Source organism: Urocitellus parryii, chromosome 2 (genome assembly GCF_045843805.1).
Source record: "Urocitellus parryii isolate mUroPar1 chromosome 2, mUroPar1.hap1, whole genome shotgun sequence".
Lineage (NCBI taxonomy): Eukaryota > Metazoa > Chordata > Mammalia > Rodentia > Sciuridae > Urocitellus > Urocitellus parryii.
In genome coordinates this window covers 162,725,422-162,750,271 of record NC_135532.1, presented here as the reverse complement: position 1 = coordinate 162,750,271, position 24,850 = coordinate 162,725,422, and the positions used below count along the sequence as shown (strand labels likewise).

Below are 24,850 nucleotides of genomic sequence, written 5' to 3'. Positions count from 1 at the left end.
AGAAATATAGTTATCCCTAACATGGGACAGACTGCCTCTGAAGGAACTGGTTCCTGTAGTGAGAGTTATTTAAGGACAGAATGGATGATCATTTCACAGGGATGCTGTAGAGAGGATTCAGTCATTAAGATGGGCAGGATAGGTGTTTCTCTGGATTCTATGACTCCAGAGCAAAGCTCTCCTGACATCTCCACCGGTACTTTTTCCTAGCTCCACAATGGGACAGACATAGAAGTGGGAACTCCATGGATATGCCTCCATATAAGTGACCAACTATATGACTAAGATTTCACATAGACTCTCTTATACCTAAAAATACCTTCTGCAGTGATCATCATCACATTTGAAATTGTAATGAGAGTCTTCTGATAACTTCTGGTGCCAGAATAGCTCTACTAAAAAACAAATAATTTGCCAGAGGAAAAATTACAAACTTGAATTCCAATCCATGGGAAAAAATTTAGTTTCTCAAAGCAGCCTTATTTCTCAGGTGAGGCTAGAAGTGATCTGAGAGATAAGGCGTAAAACATACATACTTAAATTGAGGACTATAAAAGAAGGGAAGCAATAGACATAGAGATAAGATAGCAGTATGGAAGTAAATAACTGAAAGAGCAAATTACTATTGAACTTTGAGGATGAACTTTGTCTTCTTTGCAGTTCAGAGTTAAGTCAGGACATTATGTAAATCAATGTATGCATCCAAATGCAAATCAGTTATACTTAAAGATTTCTATTTTCACACCTCCAGATAAACACAATTACTCACTTCTGAATTCAGGAAGTGGTAAGTCACTATGTTTACTGAGGGTAAATATGAATGCAATAAAAACCTGAGATCAATCAAGAGAAATTAATCAAGTAGCAATATATGGCAAAATACTCTCAAATAGCTTATAACCTCTATCTCTAAACAGCCATCTTATAAACCAACCAAATAAAGGATTAATAGGAAAAAAGGGACTATTTGTGGATGTAGCTTCATAACCAAAGTTGACTTTTCCCGTCTTCGATCACTAAACAATCTACTTTCCCCTTTGATGCATCTCTTCCACTAGACCCATCAGATATTAAATTCATACATTCTATTAGATAACATAGTAGAACAAAGCTTTAAATTAACATAAAATCTCCAGCGCACTGCCAAAAATTATCTTTTTGATATATATGTCTCCAAAGGATTCTGTGGTAAACCCAAATAACTAGGTTTGCCCACAAGAAAACCAGCAATGGACTGGTACACTTAAGACTTCATAGATGCAAAAGTTATAGGTAAAGTTATTTTATAAATCTTCATTATGCTCACAGTGTGGTCTTCAGAATGGTAATAAATTACTGAGATCCTCAGTAATTTCTGCAGGTATTTGCATTAGTGTGCATAGTGTGGCCACATCTGTAAATGACTAGTCACATAAATAAATCAATTAGGTGCCTCAATTTTTAAAAGCAGCACATTCCCTTTCATGCTACAATTATTTGGCAATGACAATTTGGAATGGCCATCAGTATTCAAAACTTTTGTCTAAAAAAAGTCTCTAAAGTAACAAGGTTTAAGAACAATTGGCCTAGATCCTTCTTTTCAAAAGAAAAGACCACCTGAGCTTGTAGAGACATTTCAAGATTTTGGTTCGCTGTGGCCCACACTTCTGAAGATCTTTTCACCTTCTTGGGAAAACAACAACAACAAAAAAAGGACAGCCTCCCAGCTTTACAGGAGCCCAGGGAAAGGGATTAAAAAAAAAAAAGTCTAGATGTTGGTATAAGAAGATTCTAGACAGTACTTAGGATACTTGGAAGAGCAGAAATAGACTTGATGTTTTTACTCATAGGCTAACAAAAAAAAAAAAAATCCTACCAAGAAAGAGTAGCTTGGCAGAACTGAAAGGAAATAAATTTGGGTTTTCTTCATCATAGCTACTATGCAAACAAATAGGCTATAGTAACTGGCTTTGCATTTTATTAACTCTGAAGTTTAAGGTAGATGATACTTGCTTTCAAAAACTGCAGAGAATCATTATGAGATCTGTATTCCAATCAAATTCTGTATAGATCTATGTTAATGATCCACATGTTCATGAAAGGAAATGTAGGAGACCAATAAATAGTTCATCATTTTGACTTTGAGGTAGGCTTGACAAAGCCCTAGTTAGGAAGCATATTCCATAATTATTGTAACACTAAAAACTTAAGGCAAGTACATGAATGAAAGATGACTGTACTGGAATTAGAGAATATGGGTCCTCTAAATAGCAGTGTGGCCTTAACCAAGTAACTCGATTCCATTACCCTCAGTTTCTGTGAGTTCAAAATGAAAATAAGTTTCTACTTTTTGAGTAACTGAAAGTTTTGATACATGTGAGAGCTTTCATAAAAGCATTTTGAAAAGTCATTGTCATTATTACTTTAGCCACCCTCACCCAGGAGACATTGAATTTCTCTGTTCTGATTCTCATTTCTGAGTAATACATGTTGAGTACATTTCCTTTCTCTATGAGATTCACATACCTAAGTAATGTGACATTCCTTGGGTTTCTCTTGAACTTCATAATGAGAATGTTTTTCATTCCTTAACAATTTTTATAAGAGTGAAAAGAAATAACATCACCTAATCACTCTTTAGCCACTGCCCAACAAAACATGGTAAGACATTACTTTTAGGAGTTTTCATGGTCCCTTACTGCAGCTTCTTAAGAGTTAAGAAAAAATGATACCAAAAGTTTAAGACATGTCTGAAAGCAAGAGAATCTGAGAAAAATAAAACACAAACCATCCTGTTGTGGAACAAAGTAGGGCTCTCCCATATGTCTCCACCATCAAGAAACAAAGGTCAAAATAAAAGAATACAAGTGAAATATTAGATATTTATAGCAGGGTTTCAGTATGGTTATGGAAGGCACACACTAGAATAATTCAAAAATCACCCTCCAGCAGTGTGATCTCCATTCCAGCAGCATCAGAGTCTCTCCCAACTACTCTCTGCCCTCCATGCCTCCCCAGAGTTTCTGATGGAGCCCAGCAATCTGCATTGTAACAAGCCCCAATTCCTGCTGAAGTTGAGAATCATTCCTATGGAGGACTGAGCCTGAGTGATTAGGATAGCATTAGGTTGCTTCTATTACATAACATTATTCTTTAAAATTCAACTAAGAAGAATCTGTGTGCATAGAAAAGTAAATCTCTCAAATATGAGCAGTGAGCTAGGTCTTCCAAACTGCATAGATGTCATGGCAAATATAACCCTCTAGTATTTAGAAGTACTGACCTGTTTTATCATTATGTGGGCATTGTTGAACATTCTCATTAGAATGTAAACTCTGTGAGAGCCAAAAAACATACACACTTTATATATATATATATATATATATATATATATATATATATATATATATATACAATATACATATATGTAAATAATACCTTATAAATAAAAAATATTTAATAATACTTAGTCAATGGATGAATCAAACCCTTCTCTAATGATGTCTAACCACTTCCAAAAGTATTAGTGGTCTGTTTCCACAGAGTTGTTTATTTATTTTATGATGTACCTCCACAGAAATAGTGCAGAAAATACCTTGCAGATTTATATATTAAATACTTTTTCCAAGGGTCTAGATACATTTCAGATATCATATTCCATTTATTCTTACCTTGCTTTAGGTAATAAAATAGCACATGTAATAATCAGAATAACCAGTATGGCATCTGGGTTATTTATTAACCTCTGGATATAGAATTGCTAGACTTTAAAAAAAAATAGGACAACTAATTAAAGAGGAATTTCAGATAAACAAGAAGTAGATTATTAGAATATGTCCCTTGCAAAATTTGTGTTGTACTTATATTAAAAATTATTTGCAATTTATCTGAAATAAATATTTAACAAGGTGTCATATATTTTAGCTGGCAACCCTTTGCAGGTGGAACTTTAAGATCTAAACTTTGGACTTTCTGCTATAAATATCTATAAATGAATATGGGCTAGCATATGTAGTTGCTTAGCAAATGTTTGTTGAGTGAGTATGTAAATGACTATTTAAAAATGTGGGCATGCTTTCCAGGAGAACTTAATTCAAGCGACTTATACATAAATGCATTCTTTTCTCAGAAAGACTTTTAGATTTCTCAATTTTCCTTTTTCTTTCTTTAAAACTAACTACAGAATATATTGTACAGATATCTGTTCCCACTGCCCCCTGCAACAAAAGATAGATGTTTTTGCTTTTTCTAAATCATATTATTAATAATTTTGCTTGTTGCTTTGAGAAGCTTGGCTATTTCAGTCATGAATTCAATGTAAATAGATAAAGTTATAGGAGTAGCAAAACAGTATTTGCAGGGGGATAATAATAGGGATGCCAAGACAATAATAATCCTTATATAGAAAGTGCACTATTAGTTTTATCAAACCATTGGGGCTAAAGAAGTGAGTTTAAATTTTGGAGTAAGAAAGCCTTGTTTCTACCATTTTCTGAGCAAGAGTCATTAGACAAAAATCTAGGTTCAACCTGAACCTCAGTTTTTCATATCTTACATATTTTATATGGTTGCTCTTAGAATTAAGTAATTTTTGTGAAAACACTTAAGTATAAATAGTGTAAAGTTATCAAAGCCATTTAGGAACATATATATGTTATGTCACAACAACATGATATATTTTGCAACATAAACTAGAAAGCAAGAAATTATTAACAGGGAGAAGGAGATAATCTAGTGGGGCTAGTATCTTACTCTCTGCTATGGTTTATTTGTCAGGGGATCTTCAGGATGTCACTACTACTCTAATTGGAGCTACCACTTTCTGGGGATGTTAAAATCTACCCCATGCATAAATTTGTAAAAGAGGTCAGGTGATGTGGATGAAGTTCCATGACATCTTTAAACATCTGCTTACCACCAAAATATTTTAGCTATCACTGAAGCCACAGATGTTTTATGAATGCATTGTGTCCCCAGTAGGCAATCCCCCTTAGACAGTCTCACCAATAACAGGCCAGAAGAGCTGGCAGGCAATCATATTATCTGTATCTCAGGAGTGTGGGCCCTCTTCTGACCAGAGTTCTCTGGGTGGAGAGCAAACTCAGTGAAAGCTGCATATAATTCCATTGGGGTAGACTTCTTTTGTTGATGCTGAGCCTTTCTCATTCTCTGGTCCAGTATTGATTTTCCCCATTCAGAGGACCTGCACTTTCCAGAACACCCCTACTTTCCCCTTTCTCTTCCTCTTCCTTCCTTGCTCCCTGCTACCTCATCAAGCACCCTGTCTTGGTTTTCTGACCCCTCATTGTGCTCATCCGAAGAGGAGAGCATTGTGCTACAACAGAGGAGAGGCAGAGAGAGTGGGAGAGGCAGGTAGAAACAGTATTTCTAAAAATCTCCTGATAATAGCCTTTGCTGTCCTTTTTACAGCCCAGGAGAAACCTGGAAAGAATGAGAAAGAATCAGTAGAATAAGTGACTTCTTGCTGAGCCTCCAATAGGATGTCTTGGCCCATCAGGATGGCTTTACTAGAACTTTGTGAGCTTTGGGCAGAGCCTTCTACAACTACTAACCTAAGTAGTGTCTTTCTTTTACCTCTTTGTTTTTTTCCCCCCACTTGTCAGTTATAGTCAAGTAAGTAAGTATCAGAGCTGGTCCATGAGGAGTTGTAGAGCAGGTATTGAAAAATGGAGAAAAATATAGACTCTCACCCACTCTCTCATCCTTAAAAAGGCAGTGAAGGACACAGCCTCTGCCCTCAATTTCTTCACCTGCTGTTTAATTTGTCTGCCTCCACTGTTCAGTTCACTGCTTACTAGAGAATTCTCTGTCTATGTTATTTGCTAACATTTTATTCATGGTACCTCTTCTTTTTTCTAATGACTTGCATTATTGATTATCAGAAATGATTTTTTAAATTCTGGATTGGATTCCTATGTCATGCAAGTCATTTCTCAGTTGGTTTCACTTATCCTCAGTTTCTTTGTGCAGAATGGAACAGTTTATTTTTTCTAAAAATGCTGCATACTCTGTGCTAAAGTGCTTTATCTCTTTAATTTTCAAAACAACTTCTCAAGGCAGGTACTTTCTGCATTATTTTCAAGTTATAGATAAGGAAACCTAGGATTAAAGAGGCTAAATAACATGCCCAAGTCACCCAGCCAGGGAAATGGATTTCATATCTGGATTGTGCATCTGTATAGGTCCTAAATGGATCTTTTAAAAGTGAAGGGGCTCGAATGAGCTTGCCTTTCGTGTTATAATTCAAAAGTATCCACTTTGTACCTTGTGTCCCTTTCTACAAACCATACTTGCCATTTTTGATAATAGGCTCAAACCTGGAAAGCCATCTACTACCATTTGTCTTCACTTTTCATTTCTTCATTTGGAAAGCAACAGTCAGCAGGCCACATCCATTTGGTGTATAGTGTCTAAAGCCCTCTAGGGACTGCATTATCACATACAGAAAAATATTGAGACTGAAAAATATTTACATTCCTGTTGAGTGATATTGTTTCAAATCTATATATTTGGAAAAGGAAATTGTGGGCACCTGACTAATCTGAAAACACACTCCATTTAGTAAGACAGTTCCTGAAATGCCTATGCTCACCATCACACAGCACCTAGTAATTAGAGAGAGCACCTTCCTTTAGGGAGCTCCCAAGTGCTTTGCAAACATTTTTCCTCATTAACTAGCATACCATTTTTTTCTGTGCAGGGAAGGGAACAAAATACTTTGTCCTATTTAAAATGTGGGGCTGCAAATGCATTGAGGGATTAAACAGGTTGCCCTCAGGTCATTTAATGACAAGGCCAGAACTGGATTCTCCAGGGGTTGTGGGCCACTCTAAGCAGAAGACCAGGAAATCGGCAAAGGGCCATGCAAGTGCTTGGTCCAACTCTTCACTTACAAAAGGCAAAACAAAACCAGAGAGATGAAAACACTTAAGAAGCCCAGGGTCGTGCGGATAATTAATGGCAGAACTGATATTACAAGCATACAAACAGCATACACATATATGCTATAGAGGGAAGATGACAACTGTGAAGAATCAATTTATTGTCAGATTAGAAGGGTGTGAAAGTAAAAAGCTTTCACCAGTGACCTTGCCTAGAGGCAAAGCACACAGTTAGAAGGTGAAAGTTTCAAATAGCAAGAGTGTTTTAACACAGACAAAGTTTCAGCTTCCTAGCAGCCAAAATACCATCTGGAACTTAAGGCACGCTTCCCATTAAAGGTGACAGGTGGACATGTTTTAAAAGATAGTTGGCCAGCCTATCATAGCTGCTATAAATTGTACTGAAAGCACAAGGATAGCAAAGACCAGCTGAGTTCCAAGCATGTTTACAGCTGACAGAAATGTTTCAACTAAAAATAACATGCATGACTATCTCTTTTAGGGAATCTCTCATTTAAAAAAAAAATTTACCAACGTAAACACTATGCATAGACTGAGCTCTTTAGCAAACTGAGATTATTAGCAATGAGCCTTCCCTAACTTCTCCTATTTTAGTCTGAAATTCTTCTCTTCTAACCCTGAGATCCTATGCATCATATTTATCCCATCAGTGTGCATCAAAACAAATACTTTTGTTTGAAAACACAACAATGATAACAACAACAACAAACTGTTCAATGAGAGAAAGTTTCACAAAATGGATCATGAACATAAAGCACCAAACACCAAACCTAACACATAGTAAGCACTCAGTGTCTGGTGATTGTATTTATTGCAGTTATTACCACGTCAAACCTCCTGTCTTGTTTAATGGAGAAAACAGAAACACAGTCAAGACATATATTATAAATGGAAGTTAACTCAAATTTAAAAGTAAATTCCTTGTCCTGCTACATAGTTTAGTTGTAAAAATATTACCTTAGTGAGTTTCAGGCTTTGGGCCTTAGACTGGGTCATGGAAGAGTATGTAGAAGGAACTTTCTGCTCTGAGATAGGTGCCCACATTGATAATGGGAAATGAGATGGGAGAGAGAGCTCGAACACCTTAGTGCAGTTTATCTTACCTGTTAAGAGCAGAGAACAAGAGTTGAGAATAGTCAAACAAAAATAAGTCTTTAAGTAATGATCCAAGGAGATGTTACAGACCCATGGACTTTACTTACAGAAGAATACCTCATGTCATCATTCAGTGACTGAGTATTCTTACACACCTTATTTTTAACTAGCTTGATCATTTGGTTTCTAAGCCAATGACAAACCAAAGCAGTAAACACAGGAGGAAAAGAGCCTCTGCCAATAGGCTCAGAAAAAAGAAAGAGACAGAAAAACTATTTTAGAAATTGACCTAAGAGTTCAAAAAGCATATGGAACCATTTAATGGGGAAGGAGGTGGCCTTGTAATAAGAATACCATGCAAGTATTCCCACACCGCCCTTGGTGGTCTGCAAAGTGATTTCATATGTATTTTATGTCAACACCAGCACAATGAGGTAAGTAAAACTGTATACCTCGGAGGCATATAGTGATTTGTCAAGTGGCATACAGTGTGTTGGTGCCTAGACTTGAACAGGGCCATTTGACTCTAAGATCATGGTGTTCTCCAGCACCCCCTCAACTTCCACCCCTGGCAAAGCCAATCTCTGCTCAGTATAGTCAGTGCAGAAGAGCCAGTTAACTCTTTAGTTACATTTTAGGAATATTTCTGCCTTAAAAGAGGTAAAAGAGAAAGCCTAACTCTTCAGAACGACATATTCCTATATTGGCAAATCTTTTCCAGACTTACATTTGTCATAGGAACATTTACTAGGCAAAACAGTGGAGGGGGGAGAGGGGGAATCTTTCCCAAAAGATCCAAACTATATGATCAATATTTCTAATTCCCAGAGATTCTAGAGCCCCCTGTTCCAAGAATCTTTCTCTTATTTCTTATATTTGTTTGATAATGTTAAAGGGTAAACAGTTAAATCCCTAATGATGACACTGAAAATGAGACCTTATTAAGCAACCCTCCCTCTTCTCCACAGAATGAATGACTTTGAAGACTTTTAGTGGGGAGTATCTTGTAGCTTTCCAAGACAGCTGGTTTTTGGCATGGGGACATGGAAATTTTATTTGGTGATCTGGCATCCTTTAGCACAAGATTTCTCTGAACAGGAAAGCCCAGGGAGGCCTGGATCTTTCCAGTCAAGGATGACCCATTCGACAATCAGATTTTATTTTTTATAATTGTTTTATTTTTCTTTTTTGTTGTCTTGTTTTTCTGTCTCTCATTCTCCCACCTTGGCTGTGTCTCCCTCTGTCCTGCTTGCTGTCTCTTCCCACACCCACAGGTGAGAAGCCCCACCAATGCAGCATCTGTTGGCGCTCTTTCTCCTTAAAGGATTACCTTATCAAGCACATGGTGACACACACAGGAGTGAGAGCATACCAGTGTAGTATCTGCAACAAGCGCTTCACCCAGAAGAGCTCCCTCAATGTGCATATGCGCCTCCACCGAGGGGAGAAGTCCTATGAGTGCTACATCTGCAAAAAGAAGTTCTCCCACAAGACCCTCTTGGAGCGACATGTGGCCCTGCACAGTGCCAGCAACGGGACCCCTCCAGCGGGCACACCCCCAGGTGTCCGCGCTGGTCCCCCAGGTGTGGTGGCCTGCACAGAGGGGACCACTTACGTCTGCTCCGTCTGCCCAGCAAAGTTTGACCAAATCGAGCAGTTCAACGACCACATGAGGATGCATGTGTCTGACGGATAAGTAGTATCTTTCTCTCTTTCTTATGAACAAAACAAAACAAACAAACAAACAAACAAAAAGAAATAAACAAACAAAAAAGCTATGGCACTAGAATTTAAGAAATGTTTTGGTTTCGTTTTTACTTTCTGTTTTTGTTTTTGTTTCTTTTCATTTTGTACTACATGAAGAACTGTTTTTTGCCTGCTGGTACATTACATTTCCGGAGGCCGGGTGAATAATAGTTTTCCCAGTCTCCCTCGGATGGTGGCCTTAAGGCCTGGTAGTACTTCAGGAGGTCCACTGGTTGGATCTCTAGCTACTGGCCTCTAAATACAACCCTTCTTTACAAAAAAAAAAAAAAAAAAATCTTTTAAAAAAGTAAAAAAAAAAAAAAAAAAAGAAAAGAAAAAAATTTTTTCACTTGTGAAGAGCACTACAAAATATATAACAAAATCTAAAAGGCCTACTGTCTTTAAGTACACCGCTTGCAGTGTTTCAGTGGACATTTTCACAATTCTGGCCGCTTGGACTTTACAGTAACCAGTTAAAACTGTGGAATATCACTTCTGGTTGAAAACCCAGAGGAAAGGCCCTGCTGTTTTCCACCTACCACGTTGTCTGATTTCATAAAAGGGCTGTGGGGGTGGCAGGGGGAAGTGGGTTCAGGAGTGTGGGAAAGAACGTGGAATGGCAGCCTTCTCCCCCAGATTCTGCCGTGTCCACACACCTGGCTCACCTCCTCCACATCCCCCCTCTCAGCAGAAGCCAGGAAGACTTGGAGAAGCAACAAGCAACAGTGGCTATCGTATTTATTCAGTGTCTTCGCTGAGCCTCAGCCTCAGCACAATCAAGAGGGACTTTCATGAAAGGCAGAAATGCAGATAAAACAAAGATATCAGAGATTTGCACCTATGTTTCTAGGTACAAGAGAAGGATTATTTCCAACAATCTTTGCAAAAAAAGAAAAAAAAAGAAAAAAGAAAAAGTGTCAGGATATATTCTTGTGGAAGAGAAAAAGAAAGGAATGGAGGGTGGGGGGAACAATAAAAAGTTCTCGAGGCTTTTTTAATTCAAAATTTTATAGAGGGGCAAAAGTGACGTTTACCAGATAGAATGCTGATTTTTTTAATATATTTACAACAGTATTTGTGTAAAAAAAAAACAAAAAAGTAAGATTGTTAAAAGTAATTTTTTTTTCATTTTGGTTTTGCATACACTGCCACCAATCCCTTCTCTTTTATTTTATTTCACACACATATATATATTTTTTTGGTAAGTCAAGACTGTTAAGGTTAGCGATACTGCTTCCAGATAGAAAGAATTAAAGGCAACTAAAGTTATATTTGAAAGAGAGGAAGGTTATTTTCTTCATATTTTTTTTATTTTTCTTAATTTTTATTATTTTAAGTATTGCCTGGGTTGATGAGGGCCTCTGTGGCCCGCCCATCCCTGCTGTAATTTGAACTGCTGCTTTGTATTTTGATATGTAGTTTTTTGACTTTTAGCAAGCTTAAGTTGCTCCACTGAATATTTTTTTTTTTCACTGATCCATCTAGAATTCTGTTCTCTTTCATGGGAGGGACTTTATCTTTTAGAAGCAGTTTTCTTGCTTCTCCAATATTTCATTGAGCTCTTATGAATCTAGAGTTTCTGTTGACTGCTTTTTTCTTTGATGAAACACTAGTAGTCTAGATGTCTTGACAAATGGGTTTGTCTCTTTTGTGGTCAGCCAGGAGGAGGACTTCACAGAGCCCATACCTCCTTCCCCCTTCAGAACCTTACAAGCACCGCTATGAGAAGCCTGTTACAAAATATGATACGTTGATGCCAAAATTACTTTCTTCCTTTCTGATGTCACCTTCTGACTCTTTCCACCATGGCTACGAGGGCTAAATAAGAAGATAATTCATTAGATGAGTTATTAATCTTTGCTTTTTGGAAAAGTCTTAGGGAAATCAACCATTTTCCTGATGCCGACATCCACCATTCAAAAGGCCACCAATCTACTGCATCTTTCCAGGTGCCACTCTCTCTTCCTAGTTGGGATTTCTCTCCTCGGTCTAATCAAGATATCATCATAGAGATTTTTCCATGGAAGGTTTTTCCATGGTTTTCTATTTCCAACAAAAATAGAACTTTTTAAACCTAATAATACTCCCAAAGTGAACAACAGGCATATTTAACATACTTAAAGGGAAAAGTCAATCTTGAAACAAAGCAAAAACACTAAACTACAACTTTAAAAAGAAAGAGGAGGATATTTTAGATTCAAAATTACTCTACATTTTAATTTGATTTTTCTTCTAATTTTCCTGTGTTTTATTTACAAAGTCTATGCAGCACATGAGGGAAAATCTTCCAAGGCAAGCAACTCTATAATGACTAAATTGGTTTTATTCATATATTTTAGACATTTGTTTAACTTGGATGTTTTCCATAAGTTCTTTGTGATGTTTAGTAGAATTCGTGCAACTGGAGTATTTGTGAGTTTGATTTGTCCTACAGTAGATATTTTGCTAGAAGTTTTAAAGTAGACTTGGATGGTAAACTGGCTACTGAGAATCACCCATTATGATTTCTAAGAGGAATTCTACCAAGGACACTGTATCTAAAACTGACCTGTAAAAGTCAATGAGAAACGGCTTCAGATATATGAAAAGTCCATTTTTCTATTGCCAATTTTGCCTTTTAAAATATCAATATTGACTCTAATATTTCCTTTAGCCACCAATAGAGGGAGCATTAATTAACTATGCCATGGAATTGCTTGATATTTTGGAAAACAAGTCATTCAACCCATAAAATAAAAGATTAAAATTGAAGGGAAAAAATTTTAAAGGAAAATGATGTGAAATCATTCAGCATCTTTCAAATGAAAGAAGGCCAAAAGATACTTTAAAATATTTTCAATTATTTGACAGTAATAGATTTTAAAAGTGTCTTTATGCTCACCTTAGTAGGCAGAATCATAATATCTCCAGAAAAGCTGATTTTGAGTGCTGTTTGGGTCATGTTTAGCTGACTGCTTCTCAAATCTGGGGGAGACCCATTTGCCTTAATGCTAATTTGCTGTTCTAAAAAAGGTAAGCAAGTAGGTTAAAATCCACCTTTTGTTGTAGAGCATGTAAAGAAAAAACTACAAGTGACTTGAAGCCCTAATGTTCACTCTTTCCTGGTAAAGAAAGTATCTCTTTAAAAAAATATATTGGGGGCCCCAAAAGAATTGTTAGTGAGGTGATTTAATCACCACAAAATGGACCACCAGGTTTGGATGGCAAAGACTTGTTCCCACTGTGTCTTTTCCTCCCAAACATGCAGCCTAAAATAATTGACAAATTGTTCTTTGAGAACAGGAGGAAACTAAATTGGAGTGGGAATTCTATCCTGGGGGAGCAAAGAAGATTCTGAGAGGCTATTGCTGTATGTCTGGCCTCTAAAGAGCTGCTTTCCAGATTGACCCACATTTAGAAAATAAACGAGTCTGTACCTATTTCAAAAGAATGTAGATGCTTTCAGATTGCTAACCCACAATCACAAATAAACCATCACAAATATCTCAGGCAATAGAAAAACATATTTGGCCTCAAGATCAGAGAATCATTATGGATTCTTTAGTTTTTGTTTTTGTTTTTTGTTTTTTGTTTTCTTGTTTTTCAGTTTAAATCCTATAATTTCTTACATTTAGACCTTGAACCTAAAATGCTATCAGTACTAAAAGAAAAGAAAATTCCTTTTAATAGCCAGGAAAAAGATAAGATTGAAGCAGATCTTCCAAATTTAAGACCTCTTAAGAGGAGTACAGGGAACAAGAACTGGCTTGGAAAAGAACATTTTTTAGCAATTTATAGTTTTGAAAAGAATTTGCTGGACAAAAGAAAGGGAAAAAGTCCAAAGGGAGTGTTTATCTCAAGACATTAAGATATACTCTATGAAAAATAAAATCTTCTTGCACCAAAAACATTGGTAATATCTCAGTATAGTGGGCAATTTTTTTCCTATTAAATACCAATATTTGTGCATAAAAGACCCCCTAAGTATATAAAATGTAACCCTAAAAATGAAATAATTATAACACATGGGTTCTACAATGGGGAAAGATTGAAAAACAAGCCAGCACCCTCCCCCCAGAAAAAATTGAATTATTTTTTACTATATATTTTAATTGTGTTGTAAACTTTCACTCCTTATAACACTTTTATAGACCTCTCCCTTCCCGAGTTCCTAATACTTTGAATTTATTTGTGTCTGGAGTATGCGTAGTGAATTCCCAGCTCATTCACAGGTGCAGACCATTCCCTTCTCCTAGCCACCTTAAGAGGTAACAGTAGCTCTTAGCCTTAGAAAGACTTGGGGTTTCTTTATTAAGAAGTCACAGAGGTTTCATTTGTATCATCATAATATTCTATAAGAACCAAGAAAACCTTTTCAAACCTATGAACAGGGAGAATTTGTGCATTCTGATAATGAAAAACGAAGAGGCTTCCTCTGTGTTTGTGTCACTTTAAGTTCTAACACCTTGCCCCACAAATACTTCCATCATGCAAACACATAAGCACTATGTACCCTGCTCATGCCACCAAATCAGTGTTTTCTCTCATCACACAATCAAAAATGAGGTGTGTCCCTTATCAAATCCCTCAGATCCCCAGGAAAACATAATAAAGGCTCACATTGCTTACTTGTAGAGAAAACTCGGTGATGCTTCTAACACCTTTTGCCCTTAGGAAAGGGGGAAGTGAGGTAGATCTGGCTGGGCACAATAGATGTGCCCCTCCTGGAACATTCCTCTGTTGTTTCTGAAGATGTTATTTGATTAGTTGGGGCTGGGGGCAGGGGATATATGATTCTGCAGAAAAGACATCAGATGGTGGCATCAGACCTGCCTCTGCTATAGCCAGTGTATGCTGCAGACAGGGAACAAAAGGAAGGTGACATACAGAAGCAGACACAACCTGAGAGCCCTGGGGACAGAGAACAGGAGGAGGCTCTTTCTGTTATGACTTGATTCTTAAAAGAAATCTTCTAAAAGAATTTATTAATTTAGTAATGAGTTGAAGTCCAGGGTAATGGAAGCTCTGGGGAAGAGAACAAAAGAATTGCAAAATATATTCAGAATTTGACAATACTAAACCAGGAAACATCCAATAGCAAAACTAGGAAATTTGGCAAAAGGTACTTAGAGAAATTTCTGGGTTTTTCCTTGGGTAGGGTCAACAGAGTTTCTTTTGAGTGATTTATGACTCTGAGAAACTTCTTTACTCATTAGAAAAGAACATTATTTAAATAATCGATTTTGTTCCCCAGAAAAAAGAAATTAAAAAATAATAATGAAAGGGAGAAAAAAATAGAACACCAGAGACAGAACCAAGTGACATAGTCACAAACAAAAGAGGGTGCACGAGAATTTCAATAGACCCCTTAAGACCACAGAGAAAGCAAAATGACCCAGTGGCCCAGGTTCCCCCTCTCAGTCTTCAGTGAATCAGAAAGCCTTGAATGGACCCAGTCACGGGGCTTTCTGAAACTAGACAGCACTTCCCAATGGGACCATCACAACCTTTTTCTCCTTTCCATGTTTTTCTAAAGAAAAGTGTTGTTTCCTTAGGTACACAGAAGATAGATTACGTGGGGCAAACTTTCCAAAGCAATCTCTGCCCAGTGCTCTAACTACATAGGAGGACAGAAAGGGAGCACAAAAAAAGAGGCCCTTTGGAGAGAATATATATTTTTTATTTCCAAAGGCTTTCTGTATAACATTCTTATTTCTGATGCCATTTAAACCCCTCCAAGAGGAAAGGTTGTGGTGACTTTGTGTTCCTGTAAACACAGCATGTGGAAACTATTAATCCAAAGCATCATTTCTAGCACTGGGTATCAAGATGATCAGCCTGACCACAATACCCCAAAGATTTTCTAAGTCTCAGAAGACCTTTTTTTCCTCCTTGAACACTGAATCCATAGTAGTCAGAGGTGTATATGAGCAGATCCCAGGAAGTGACAATGAAACAGTAGTATTTTTCCATTCTTTTTAGGACAAATAGGTAGAAGATGACTGCTGCATAGCACTAGTTCTTTTCCAGAACTAAGTGTTTCCTCCTCCCTGAATGAGAGGTAAAAATGCCCTGGGTCAAAACAAGAAAAATCATCTTTCCACACCACTGAAACAATCTGTCATTCCAGTAGCTTCTTTAGGCCCCACCTGTTGCTCCATAGACGGAATACTTTCAGACTGAAATATCTAATCTGAAGTGACCTCAGTTAAGGTATTTTCACAAGTAGCCACTTATAGTACAGAATTATTGCCTTAAGTCAGAACTCCCAGGGAAGAGGAAAAAAGACACAGAAATTGGAAGAGTGTGAAGAAATGGACATTTCTTGCTTTTTAGTAGTTGCATTATGGCAAAAATAAGCCCTGTTCATGACTGAGGACTCTAGAAGCAGTGACTTCTTGGGAAGGCACCAAAGTTGTCCAGAGTTGGCCATTCTCAGGAAGTGGCTGGTATTTTCTCTCTACTCATTTTCATCGATAGGTCTGGACTGAATGTAAAACAAACATCATATTGCTAAATAGTGACTCCCATAAAGCATGATCACAGGTCCCTGGGATGCCGGTTTCAAATATTTTCTTAACAGGGAGAACAATCCCAACAAAAAGCTTTCTTTTTGGTGTATATCTCTCAACTCTTTTCCCTTTGGGTTTTGGAGTGCATCTGTTTTATCTGGTGGTTCTTTGTAAGTGCAAACTCTGAACTTGCACATCTTCAGTGACAGAGCATAATCTGCAGATCATGAACAAAATCTAGCCACCATCCTGAGAGTCTCAGCTTCTGGGATATCTGTTTGGGATATAAGAGTCCCTACTTAACCCTCTTCAGATTCAGAGATTCCTTGGTTCAGAATGCCTCAATGAGAGGCTGATACACCTAAGACAGAAAAAAAAATTAACCCCATTTTCAACAGGTACCCACAACATCATTGCAGTTTATATGTAGATTCTAGTAATGAAAGGGTCTTAACTCATCCAGTGTGGCAGAGCTATTGTCCAGAATGTCTGTACATCATGCATGTGCACATGCATGTGCATATGCAGTGTGAGGTGCTCTTAGTTCAAAACTATTCCACATTCATATTCTCTAGTGACAGCAAGAGAGATTTTGGAATTCCAGTTAGAAGTCAAAGGTCTAACATATCTCACATACCCACTTCTGCTCTGTTGCCTTAGTTGGGTACATCAGTATCTGTGATGAGGCTTAAGGGCATTCTGAAGGAGCCCAACCATCAATAATTTCTACTTAGCCCTTTGATGAGAAACTTGAAAAAAAAATGCTACACTTCTATTGGATTTACTGATGTGTGTGTGCATGTGTGTGTTTGTTTATATTTATTGTTGTCTGGGAGTGTGTGTGTACCTCTCAAAAGAAGCACACACAAGCAGAGGTCCTGGTACATAGATGCAGTTGTCCCTTCCCACTATTGTGCCCAAATTTGTGGCTCCCTTCCCAGGAAGTAGTCACCTGCCCACTCTTGCCTTTTGCAGTGTTCTGGAATTGGAAGAAATAAAAGTAGTTTGTTGACCCACAGAAAACCCACAGGGACATGCTGTTTTCCTCCAGAAGAAGGTGGAACATAAGCACCCAACTGGAGAGCAGAACAGAGGGAGTAGCAATTGAGGGCACCTTACCAGGTCTCTTGGAGCAGGAGGGATATTGAAGTCAGGCAGGCAAGGCCCATGCAAACTTTGGCTTGAGCCATCCATGGCTCAGAGGCCTCCATTTCTTTCTTTTCTGAAACCCAGTGTATGCACACACTCACACACAAGAGCCCACATGTGCATTTTGACTCCCAGATGAAACCTTCTTAATGCTGCCTGCATTTGCAGGATCTTGTCATCATTCACAAACTGTCTCCTGAAACCAGTGTGGCCTTTGCCAAAGTCTTTCCAGGAGTGGGTTGTTTACCATGTCTAGCAAACCAATAGACTATCAGGGGAATATTTGAGGGAAATCTCTAAGAATTGATGGCTCTTGTCCATCTCAAACATTAAAGTAGAATGTCACTCTAGTGTAATATACTGGATAAATGGACCTGGCTCTTGTAGCTGACTCTTATGGCTTGGTGGTCTGGAAACAGTCAGATTCAGTTTTTTGACTTCATGCCCTCCTTTTACTAGATGGTTTATTGTTTTTTATGACACGTAGATTATTTTTACTTTACAGATTTCAGAGGACATTTTTCTTTCCTCTTCTATTTTGGTGACTTCTCCCACCCCATGAAGTAAGGCTACTTACAATTGCAACTTTTTTGTTATTAAAAAATGTATATTGTCTTTCTATATCCAAAAGAAGTCTGTGACTGTAACCACAGGTATTTCTTTTTACTGGAAAAAAAATGAGTTTTGTTTTTGTTTTTGTTTTTAATTAACAGTACTAGTGACTTTGTGGAAGAATATGAGTTACTATTTAGGTATGCTTACTTAAGTACAGTACACTACATTGCAGTATTTCTGAAACCTAGAAACATACACACTATATATAACAACTCTATATTGAAATATATATTACATTATATTCATTTTGACTTTTGAATCTGCCTATGATCATGAGTTGATTGACATATTATTTCTTTGCATATATCACCCATCACCAACCTGCTGCAGTTAATCTGGTGCATTTAATAATAATCATTACTGCTCTAGTTTGCTTTTTATATTATCAGCTTCAGTATTGTCTTTAGAGGATTTTAGGATTTTTTTAAAGCTCAGACTTAGCAAAATGTAGGAAAGTGAAAACTTTTTTTTTTTTTTTTTGGTGTGGCTAATGCAAAGAGGGTTCATATTATAAGTGATCTTGTTGAGCTGACCCTCTCAATATCTGAAGAACAAAAGTGCATATGAATGTATCTGTGATTTTCCCCTCTAGGACTGTCATTGTCTATATTTGCTTCTAAAAATATGACCAAGGGGCTGCACAACCTTCAATAACCTGACCAAATAACACAGGCTGCATTTCAAAGGGCTGCTCTTGGGAGAAGCACAGGACAGGGAAATGCCTAGTTGTCTCAGCTGTATTTTCAAACATTGATTTTAAATACCAGTTCCTTACTGACTACTTTCTGTTTTCAATATGCTTACAATTATTTTAACAAGTCTTCAACATTTCCCTGGCGGTAGTTTGGCAATATAGTGTTCATCTTCCCAGGAGATTTCTTTTTAAACTAAAGCCAGACTTTGAGGAACTTTTTATTGACAGAGGCTAATACAGAGCTCAGAAATATATATCACATTTTTCCATCTTCAGAATCCATAAAATAGTGGCTCTTGGGTATCTGGTCCTCAGAATCTCCTCTTGCCCAGTAAGATGGGGATTTGGTGCCTTTCCTCTTGAACAGGCCCAAGGAACTTTCAGAAGTCAGGCATCCTGTCTTCCTGTATAAGAATTACTTTTAGATAGTGTTTCGAGATTAAAGAGTTCCTTCAGCTTCCCTAAGCTCTTCAACCCAATGGCTGGGAAATGTCAGAGTTGGATCAGCTTTTCATCTATCTTGGGCTCATGAGACCTGTCTAATTCCTGCCATTCTATATTCAGGACAAAACAAAACAGCTATTCATCAAACTCTTTCCTCAGACCAACATTAAGGTTTCTCAGTGTGAGCATACCAATTCATTTCTTCTGTCTTCCCTCAGAGATTATTTCTGATCCCATCCTAGCCTACCATACCTGACCAGCCAGTGTCTGCCCCTACCCTGCCCAAGCTTTCCCTAGTGTCCTGAAACGCATTAAGGCACCACCCACTCTTAGTCTGCTTTGAAAGGGAGTACATTGAGTCTAAGAGTGAAATCAACAATGTGTTCTCCATTTTCAACTAAACAAGTTTCTACTAGACAAATATGATTATGAATTGACCATTGGTGAAGCTGTTCATTCTCCAGAGAGCACATACTCTCCAAATTGTATCCAGTTTGTATCACATTATATTTCTCTTTCCTTTTCCTAACCTGCTCTGTTTTTTTGTTTCTTTCTAAGACTACTATGAATTACCATTTGTCTCATCACTGACCCCTCAAAAACTCCAGTACTAAATTCTGATCTCTGACTGTTCATTTCTCTTCCTTCCCCCTACCCATTCTGAATGTCCTTCTTGCAATGAGTTCATAAACTTGAAACTCATAGGCAGAGTGAAACCTGTCTTCATTTTAGCTCCAGATTTTAAAAGTTGTCAATATTCTTTTGAGAGTGGGAGGACCTGAGTCACAGTTTTAAATGTCAACTGTACTAGCTGAGATCATTAATTCCTCTCACCTTCACATCTGGCCAAAGATAAAGAGAAAAGTATTACTGTGTTTCTTTTTTACTACCACAGTTTTCAAATTCTTGATATGAGTAGACCATCTCTGAGAGAGAAAAATCACTAATGTTGACTATTTCAACCCCTGCTAATACTTAGCCAAACATCATGTCTATCAGAGACTAGATTTACAGGAATCTAAAGAAAGGGGTAACATTTCAAAATAACTTTGGTAACTGTTGAAGCTCTTCTCAAACAAGTAAAGCCACTTCTACCTAAATGTATTGCAGAAAAAATTAGGAAGAATTTCTTTACTTATTACCTTTTTGAAAAAACAATTATCAGCCTAGAAATTTGAGCAGTAATTTACTTAAGTATGAAAAGATCAATAAAGATTGTTAAGTGTATTTTGCAACCAGAGGTGGCTTAAACATACACTTAATATGTACTTAAAAAAATATTAATAAGGCTGGATGGATACTCTAAGGGATGTACAGTATATACTGCCCAATTCCAAAATACTCAACCATGTAATTTTATCATTGTGCTAGATCTCATTCCAATGAATTTTAACTGTTTGATCTTCAGATCATTTTCCAGAAGACTGATACCATTCTGTGTATATCCCTTTCCAGATGCTTTTAATATCTTCTTCACAGTAGCCCTTTAACAGTCTTCCCTTTTCAGTCTGATGTCCTTGCCATGGTACCACATTGCCCCTCAGCTCATACAAAGACAAATCTTGTGACAGGTAGAGCATTGCCTGGTTTTAAATGCACAGGGCATATAGTTTCAGGTCTTGCTTGACCCACTAATAAACAGAATCAAGATTTAATATGATAAATGTATTCTTACTTGACTTTAGGCTTGACCCAGCTTTTGTCTTAATCAAACTAATTTGTAGCATCAACTCACCATAGAGAGCAAGGAAATGAATAGAAGGTCCAAAAGACCTCCTGAGGCATGCATCTAGCAGGAAAGCAATGTTTCTTAAAGCCAATATTGAAGTTGCTTAAAACTATGCCTTTCATTTGTCATGTTCTTCTAATCAGTTTTATCTCTTTTCTCTTCTTTTGTTCATTCTGACTCCTGGTATTGGTTTTTAAAGTGTTCTTTATCTAAAATACCCTATATCCTTCTTTGCAGGCATTGCTGTGTGAAGGAACAAAAGATTCTTTTCTAAATTCTTAACTATTATCATGTATATGTGTAGTAGGAAAGGATCTGGTCCTGATCTATCCCATCTGGTCCAGTTAAATCAGGTTGCCTTTTTGACATTATTCCTTCTATTTTCCCAAGAAAACTTTCAACCCTGAGACCTGGGACTTCTCACCACAACCCCTGTGTTAGCCACAGATTAATGTCTAAATCCCTTTTAATATTCTAGAGCTCCAAGATGTGAATTTCATATTGTTTGTGAGCCTCCTGTTTTTCCAAGCTGTCACCTGTCAGGAGCACCAACAGCCCTAACATTAACTAATGCAGCAAAATAATGGTCAGAAACACTATAGTATATAGTGTTTGGGAGATTAGGGAGGGATTTTTTTCTTTTTTTCCCCATAAAAAGCTTGCTTCTCCCCGCGCCCCCCAATGCCTTTCAGAAAGTCTGCATCTCATTTTACAGATATGTAGTTTTAGTATTTGCAAATATAGCTTAGGAGATTGAGACTGGTAGCAAATGAGTTTATTTTCTGCACTGGACTTTAGGACAGGTGTGCACAGATACAATTCCTTCAAAGAAAGTGAAACATGGTAAAGCAAAGGGATAATACTTCTACACATTAAAACAGTTGTTTGCTATCTCTAAACCTTGATTTAAGCATAATTATATTTTTTTTAGATTCTGAAACTGGAGGAATGTGTATTTTAGTAAAGTTTGTTTGTTGATTTGTTTCTTTTCCTTTACCTTTTTCTTCTCAAGTTAGTGAAAAATTTTGATCCTTTAATTTGGTACTGTCCATGGGCAGTCTAATGAATCCCCACCACCACCATAGTTATTTTCCCCTTAGCAAAAAAGCCTTCTATCTTACCATCAAGGAATTGTTCCTCCATGAAAAATCTTTGTTTTTCTAATGGCACTTGAGAACTTTGAGGACAGAAATTCTCTCTATGCTTTGAGCATAGAATAGTTAAAAACTATTCCTTGAGGAAGAAATCCTTTTTGCCCAAACTAACAGGTTTCCTGACAAAGAATGAGAATTGATTGCAGATGAAGGTCATGCATTTTATACTACAAATCCTTCTTGCCTTCTCAAATCTTTTCTGGAGTAAGGATAGAGATAAATTAATTTAATTCAATTGCCCTGCAGATGTTTCTTATTAGCAACTAGTACAGAATACCCAGCAAAGAAAAAGAAAGGGTGCTAATAAAATGTCAAACTCGATTGATCTATAGATTTTTATAATTATATGGATTTCTTTTATCTTAATTCCAAGACTCTGTGTGTTCATGAGGTCTGAAATAGAAACTTCCATTTCTCCATTGCTTCTCATCTCACCCACCACCCAGGCACTGGAGATGGTCATAAGAGGGAGATTGTAACTGCATCACTAGTACTTCACCTGTCCACATCCCATCATCGAAGAGGAAGAAACACTCAAGTGAGAAACTATTTTTTTTAAAAAAAGGAAATTTTAGTCTTCATTTGAATACATACTGTTTTTCAACCCAGTTTACAAATAGGCTGACAACCTTTTAATAACCTGTCTATTGTTCTATAATTTACATTCTTGGCTCAATCTTTAAAATAGTTGCAATTTCAATTAAGTGAGCAGAGACAAAGCAAAGAGAAGAAGCAGGACAGTGTGATGGAATCAAATTCTATACCATCCTGGATTGCTAAAGCCAGCTTTCAGGATTACCAGAGGAACTTGTTGAAACTCTTCTTTGTCATGGCTGCCTGTCATGGTATGATGAGTTAGTATGATAACTACACTTAATTGATTCAAGACTTCTCTGAATGCTTTTAAACTCATCTAAAAAATTTGTAGAAACCCTTGACTATTCCTATACCTAACCTGCTTTCCAGGGTACATGAGGAGCATTCAGGAAGATATCTGAAAATAATGGCTTAAATTTGAAGTAAGATTTTGCTATAAACTGAAGTGTATTTGGTGTATTCTAGAAGAATCTTTGCAAAACAAAGATAGTTACTACTTTTGCTATCCTTGGGACAAATCTTGATTTGGAATCACCTGTAGATTTGTCATAGAAAATTCTCAAAGGTATTTGCAGCAGTTGAATTTCTTCCTTAAGTCCCATTGATTTACACTTCAATTTTCCTGAGGGAACTGTTAAGCTATAAATTAAGGGTAATTTGCATATATCTAATTAAAATTGGCATTTGCACTATTGTTGAAAGAGTTGTCATTTTCAGAGTACATGAAAGGAGGGACTTTTAGTAATCCTCATCCTGTGTGGCAAATGAATGTGAGAAGCTGATGATAGAGAAAATCAGTGATACTTTGCTGACCCCAGTATGCCATGCTCCATTGTTTGTACAATCTATTCTAAACTGCACAGCGATTCACCTGAAACTCCCAGCACATGTGTGGGTCTGAGCAGACAAGCAGGTTCACATTCGCAGAGTAGCAATTCAGACAAAGTGAAGAGACAGAGTCAAAGGCAAAACATTTCTCCAGAATCACTCATATTGTCACATCTCAAACTGATTCTAGATTCATCTTAAGCAAGAAGTAAGCTCCTTAAGAAATCCTACTATGAATGTTTTTTTTTTCTTGCTAAAAAATACAAGAAGTGATACAATACTATATCTTCATTTTGGTGTAATAATTCTCTTTCATATTTAATAGTTGTACTTTTTGCTTGAGTGTGTCATTGAGCTATTTGAACCAGTTTTCAATCCATTATCCTGAGAGGGGACTTGAGAATTTCTGTGTATGTGTGTATATCTATATCTGTGTGTAGTCAGGGAAAAAAGTGAATAGAAGGGGAATGAAACAAGGGGAAAAGTGGTCAATGTAGGAAAATGAGCACTCCTAGTGCTCTCTGTGTTAGGTAAGGTGACTGTTGCCTATAACCCTTGAAGAGGAGCTGATTGCACTATTCAAAAATAAGAGCCCAGCATTGTTAAATTTAGGACCTGTTTTGGGAAACAGGAAATTTTTGTCTTTTTCTGTACCCATTTCCCTTAGTATTGGAGCCATTTGACATGATAAAAACCATTAAATAAAAACCACTACTGACCTTTGCATTAAATAGCTCTTTTCCTCTTCTAAATAATACCCCTGATTTCATTTGACTACTTCCCTTTATTTTCTGGCTATCAGCTTCATGTTTTACAGAGTAATACATAGGTTCATGCTAGTTGTTTCTCTCTTTTGAACTGAAAACAGGGACAACAAAAGAGATGATTCACAGAAATGTAAGGTGAAGTCTGAATTTCCCACTTTTGTAGCACTGATATCTTTTAGGAAGAGCTGTTTTGGGTTGAACTTTGAGTCTTTTTTTTTTTTTTTTTTTTTTTTTGCACTAAGTTTGACTGACTGCACTGCACTGCACTACTGAAATGTATTTACTTGTGCTGGGAGAAAGTGTGTTAGGAAAGAAAGAGGAAAGGTATAAAATGAGAAACATCGCAAAAATGGAGGGTTATTTCCATGCTTGGTCTTAGGAGGATTAGTGAGAATCTGTGGAATTTTGCCAACCCTTGTTCAAGCCTCGAAACTGCCACACTGATAAAAACTTGTTTTCTTATTGTAAAAAAGCTGGTTTGTACAGCAAACAGAGGGTGTTCAAGAAGAAATTTACCCAATGTTGTTTCCAGCTAAGCTTTTCATTAAGAGTTGAGATAGCAAGGAAGCTGGCCAGCTGAATGTGGAAGTCTTCATCACGAAGCCCTGGCTGATGCATGTTTCAGTGTGACAGAGGGCA

General features: G+C 37.1%; 1 protein-coding gene across 7 annotated transcripts in view; it reads left to right on the top strand.

Annotated features, from left to right (window-relative positions):
- The window catches only part of Zbtb20 (zinc finger and BTB domain containing 20), a 780,801-nt gene extending 770,805 nt beyond the window's left edge, over positions 1-9,996 (top strand). For all 7 annotated transcript variants that reach the window (XM_077795340.1, XM_077795341.1, XM_077795342.1 and 4 more), the window contains one exon: positions 9,272-9,996. In XM_077795340.1, the coding sequence (XP_077651466.1) occupies positions 9,272-9,693 (422 nt within the window). In that variant the 3' untranslated portion in view covers positions 9,694-9,996. The remainder of the gene's footprint in view (positions 1-9,271) is intronic.
- The last annotated feature ends 14,854 nt before the right edge of the window (positions 9,997-24,850 follow it).